Source organism: Myxocyprinus asiaticus, chromosome 44, assembly GCF_019703515.2.
Source record: "Myxocyprinus asiaticus isolate MX2 ecotype Aquarium Trade chromosome 44, UBuf_Myxa_2, whole genome shotgun sequence".
Lineage (NCBI taxonomy): Eukaryota > Metazoa > Chordata > Actinopteri > Cypriniformes > Catostomidae > Myxocyprinus > Myxocyprinus asiaticus.
In genome coordinates this window covers 24,702,919-24,708,073 of record NC_059387.1, presented here as the reverse complement: position 1 = coordinate 24,708,073, position 5,155 = coordinate 24,702,919, and the positions used below count along the sequence as shown (strand labels likewise).

The 5,155-nt window shown below is 42.8% G+C and overlaps 1 protein-coding gene across 1 annotated transcript; it reads right to left on the bottom strand.

The window, feature by feature from the left end:
- Nucleotides 1-348: 348 nt before the first annotated feature.
- LOC127434344 (APC membrane recruitment protein 2-like) lies at nt 349-4,070 on the bottom strand. Its single transcript, XM_051687007.1, has one exon. It carries the CDS (start codon nt 3,933-3,935, stop codon nt 1,965-1,967), a length of 1,971 nt encoding a protein of 656 aa, XP_051542967.1. The 5' UTR covers nt 3,936-4,070; the 3' UTR covers nt 349-1,964.
- Between the last annotated feature and the right edge of the window lie 1,085 nt (nt 4,071-5,155).

Sequence of the window (5,155 nt, the reverse complement as noted above, 5' to 3'; positions counted from 1 at the left end):
AAACACTAAAACAATCTCTTTTTTTACTGTATGAACTCCACCCAGACTTCCTTCTTCCATTTTTTTTCCTCCAAAACCACATCAATAACGGATCCATGACAATAGAAGCCAATAATTCTCCCCCATAACCCACAGTAAACACTTCCTTTTGTCAACCAGATTCGGCCTCACGCTGACAACTGAACCCGACCAGCAGGATTTAAATCTGTGGCTGGCTGAAAAAGGACAACCATGATGCTCTTTACATCTCTGTGATTTAAAAAAAGCTAACATCTGAGCCCAGGCAAGCTGCCAACATGGCCCTGTTGTTGGTTGTTTGAAAAATGATGCACTCAATCACAGTTGGGTAGATGTACACTTCCTGGATGTACACAGAGCGTGGTTTTATTAATTAAATAAGAAAAGGAGCACTTCATTTCATATAAGAGAGATAAGGCATTTCATGTACCTTCTGAAGACAAAATGTCTTAGAACTTACAAATAAAATGTCTCAGTGTTGAAAACAAAAGATTAGAAAATATGTTATTGACAATTGTGGATAAACCCCAAATGCTCTAATGACAAAATCTCTCTACACTGCAAAAACTTATTGTCTTGATCTTTTGTCCTATTTTTCAGTAAAAAAAAAAAAAAATATCTAGGCCTAAATATCCTTCAAACAAGATACATTTACTTGAGATGTATTTAGAGAATATATATTAAGTTTATTTGTCTTACTCCAATGGCAATTTTTTTTTTTTTTTCTTGTTTCAGAAAAAAAAAAAATCACTATATTTTGTTACATTTATTCTTAAAACAAGAAAAAAAAAATATTTGCCAATGAGGTAAGAACAAAAAACTTAATTCAAAATACATTCTCTGAAAACAAGTCACAGTATCTAATGCAAATTTGCTGGAAAAACTGGCAAGAAAAGTAATTTTTGCAGTGCATGTGGAAGCTTAGTCCAAATCTAATAGCTGCTGGGAAACGACATCTCCTGGAGAACACTTGGCGGAAGACAGTTATTTCGTGATGCATATGGGCTTCTCTGTATCTCTCTCTCTCTCTCATTGAGCAGGAAAATAAAACAGACCTTTGTATAGAGTTATGACATGCTACATTCAGAAATATCCAGCTCAGTATGTCCAGGTTAGTTAGAGTAGTAAAAATCACTGAGAGAAGGGTAATACTTATGATCCAAAGTATATTTTTGCAAGTTGTGTTTCAAAAAAGACAAAACAAGCAGTCCACAAATATCCACAGTGAGGTCATAGGGAGGTCCTTGTCCTATATAAAAAAGTAAGAAATGTGAAGATTCAGTAAAAAGAAAGAATTTTATATCAACAGGAAGTCACATTGTGTGAGACAAAAGAGTGTCTCAATCAAAAGGCTGTGTTCCCTGATCCACCTTGAGTGTACAAGACCCCATGTAGCTTAGCTTGGAGTGTTAGAAGTGCTTGGCCTGGCTTCATCTAAAAAAGTAATCATAATTGGTCATATTTTGAACAATCCTGGAGATATGAAGATTGCAGCAGCGTTTTACACAGTGCTAAGGGCTTATGTGATGAATAACCCAGAAATTCCCACAGTTGCTGATTTGATTGGAAGGACATACTCAAATGATAAGCTTTTGTTGATTAAACATTCTTCAAAAGATCAGCATTCTCACCATAATATCCCGCTTCCAAAGGCTGGTAAACTATGTAAAGAACTCAACATTACATTATTATGAAAGTCATGTGTTACATATTGTAGGGCATTCTACAAATGTCTTAATAAAACTGTGTGTAATATGCAATACTTCACAAAATATGTAGTTTTGATGATAAGACAACTCAGCAAAGATGTAGTCCTCAGCAGACGGGTGAAATCAATATAGTGGATGATTGCTTGATATTACATTAAAAACATTTGTTTTGGCCTAAAGCTCTTGGTGATTTATTTTTCTCTAGTGTCAAAAACATCTGATGGGCCTCTGAGTTCTCTACTTCCTGCTTTGTGTGGTGGGGGAACTCTTGTTGCCAGAACGACGGACAGGAAGCTTAGAGACAGGGATCCTAGTGCGTAGTGGGGCATCAGTCTTTTTAGAGGGGCTTTTTGAAGTGGGGCTAAGATTGGAGGACAGTGCTCCCTGACTGGAAGAGTGGGATGGTGGTGTTTGTCTCACACTAATAGGTATCTTGGAATCTCGAGGTAGGCTGGTGCTGCCTTTCATGGAACGGAAGGAGGAAGTGGAGAAAGATGAGCATTTCTTGGAAGGCAAGCTCATTTTTAGATCACCTGCAGATTTTGTTGGTGAGCTTACATCATCATCTGATCCAGCAGTACTAGGGCTGTCAGGATCATAGAGGTCATACAGCGCATCGCCAGAGCAGCTGTCCCTCAGTAGGCCATCCTGACGATGGAAGCCACTGTCCTCATCATCTGGGCCAGGTGTGGGGGAATCCCAGTAACCTTCATCACTAGGTGGGGCGTCCTGAAGTTCTTTATCAACAGGTGGCAGGGAAGAACGTGTGGGTTCCTGCTTCCCCATTTTGCTACTTCCACTAACAGGGATCTTACTGAGACCCTGAAGTCCCTTCAGTGGTGGTGGCTTCTTCTCAAGCCTGGTCTGCACATGATGAAGTACAGGCTCTGCACAAAGTGGAGCTGGGGAGTCTTCACCCTTCTGGGGCAACATGTGCCACAGTCCCTGCATGTCTGCATCATCTACACTCTCAGGACTAGCCATCTCCTCCCCTCCACCCATGTAGGCAACAACCCCACTACCCTGTGGCTTTTTAGGAGCTGGACGTGCTCTTTGGTGGGCTGGCATGTAGCAAGGAGCTTGGATGGATGCAAGACTACTAACCTGAGGAGGAAGTGGAGGCTTAGCAGGGGAACATCTCTCAGAGTTTGTCCCGGCTCCACTTAGCCTGCGACCCATACAGCCCCCACTACTGCAACCCATTCCACTACTTGTGGCACTTCCCCCATTCCCAGAATCCTCTTCTGGGTCAGCGATGATATCACCACAGCCTGTTAGGGAATCAAAGCTTTTTAGAGAAGTAACATCAGTGAACAAGGAGCATAGGCGATCCACAGATTGTTCAGATGGTGGGTCAGCTGTGCTGTGCTCCATTGGAGGGGTCAATGCACAGGTTGGAATGGAAGACAGGTGTGCTGAATCGCTGTGCTTATCATGTTGGAGCCCACCTGTCTGGACTCGGAGTGGAGGAGCTGGTAACTCCTCAGTGACTATATGTTGTGTTGAAAGAGGTACAACACACCTGCCACACTCCACTTCATTAGTACCTTGTAATTCCTGCATAGACATTCCCTTCAATTTCCCTGCATCCCCTGGGAGAGGACTGTCCTCAAAAATTTGCGGTAGGGGCTCAAGAGTTAAAGTAATGTATTCCTTCTCTGTTTTCATGCTGTCAGGTGAAAGTATTGGATCTCCTTCCTTCACCTCCTTGGCCACCTCTTGCACCTCACCTGAGTCCTCATGAGCCTGGGTCTTTCGTCGCCAACGCATGCTGTTGAACAGCCCCTTGAGTCCACGTCCCCGCCGTCCAACCGTAGAGACTCCATCTCCTGCACGGCTGCTGCTTCTGCGCAGCAAAGAGAAGAAGCTGAAAGACTTGGTGATGGAGCTGCGAAGGGGGGCGGAGGACACACCATCTGGCGTGCCAGCCTGGAGTTGGTCAGCACTGGCAGACTCTTCTTTTCTGTGGCCGTCAAGCTCAGAGGGAGTGTCCGTTATTAAGCCATCATGGGTTTTGCTCCTAACGAGCTCCTGCGGCTTGCTGGTGGCTTTACTGGTGGCTTCACCTTTGTTCCTGACTGAGAAGATGCTCGGCATGCTGCTGCCGGACTTGCGCCTACCGAACAGCTTGAATGCAGCTTTGTTGAGCTTTCCCGTTGGCTGGGGGTCACATGGAGGTGGTTCACTGCATTCGGTTTGAACCTCCATCTCTACCAAAATGTCTAATACCCCTATATCCCTCTGTTTTGTCTCTTCCTCTCCTCCCTTATATTTTAACCTGTCTCCAACTGCTGACTTCTCTCCTTCCCGCTCTCCCAATACACTTCTCTCTGCTGCCTGTGCTTGTTGGTGTTTACCCTCCCTCTCTCTTTCTCTCTCTTACTGGTGGCTGTGCCTGACAGTCTCTATGGTAACTGGGAGGGTTAAACAGCTTTCGTCAGCGCTGGAGGCAAGCCACTACTTTTCACTCCACCCCCACAGCTCGCCCCCTCCAAACACACCACACACACTGCAAACATCACAGATCCCTCTCCTCTTTCTTTTTTCAATTATTCTGTCTGTCTGACTGAAGAGGCGTGTGATATGCATCTATGTGCGGGCTGTAAAGAATGTTTTTATTGAGCTTTGTCATTGTGATTGTAATCCTGTATGAGTACATGCGTGTCTTTTTACCAGATAGAGACTGTTTGGAAGTATTTGCATTCTTTTGCATTCATGTTTTGACCCCTATAATACAATTAGTGTTGCGGTTACATTGTGGATTTGTTTAGAAATTCAATTACATGTGGATTATTTCCAGAAATGTTATACTGAGAGCAATCAGAAGTATTAAAGAGATAGTTCTTGCTTTTGTGAGATGATCATAACATAAAGGGACATATTAGGCAGAATGACACATTTCAGTCATAGTTCACTTTATTGGAGAGAAAAAGATGCACTGAAGGTGAATTGAGTCTAACTAACTGCCTAACATCTCATTTTGGGTTCCAAAGAATAAAGAAAGTCATACAGGTTTGAAACAACATGATGGTGAGTAAATGATATCAATTTTTGAGTGAACCATACATATAAGGGGTAAAAATTATACTAGTAAAAGCCCCTTTGTGTAATGAAAATAAATCACTGAAAATCCCACTCAGATTAAAGGCTCAGGAAAAAACATGGACTTGGGTCATTACTGTAGTGTCTGTACTTAGGATTTAGGTAAAAGCTGCTGACTGGAGATCTTACAAGTATGAAGACATTAGGCGGATTTAGCAAATTATTTTATTCTTATAGTGAACACAGAAGCACAACCCAAACTTGAAATGGTTCAAAGAAATGGCTGATGACATTTAAATTAGATTAGCTCACGCTGGTGGTCCTCACCTGTTCCGGTCCATCTGGAGTGGCTGATCATGTTTAATGTACCCCTCAATAACCCACAG

What these genes read in the sequence shown, in the direction of transcription:
- LOC127434344 (XM_051687007.1), bottom strand. Translation starts at nt 3,935, where the DNA reads ATGGAGGTTCAAACCGAATGCAGTGAACCACCTCCATGTGACCCCCAG.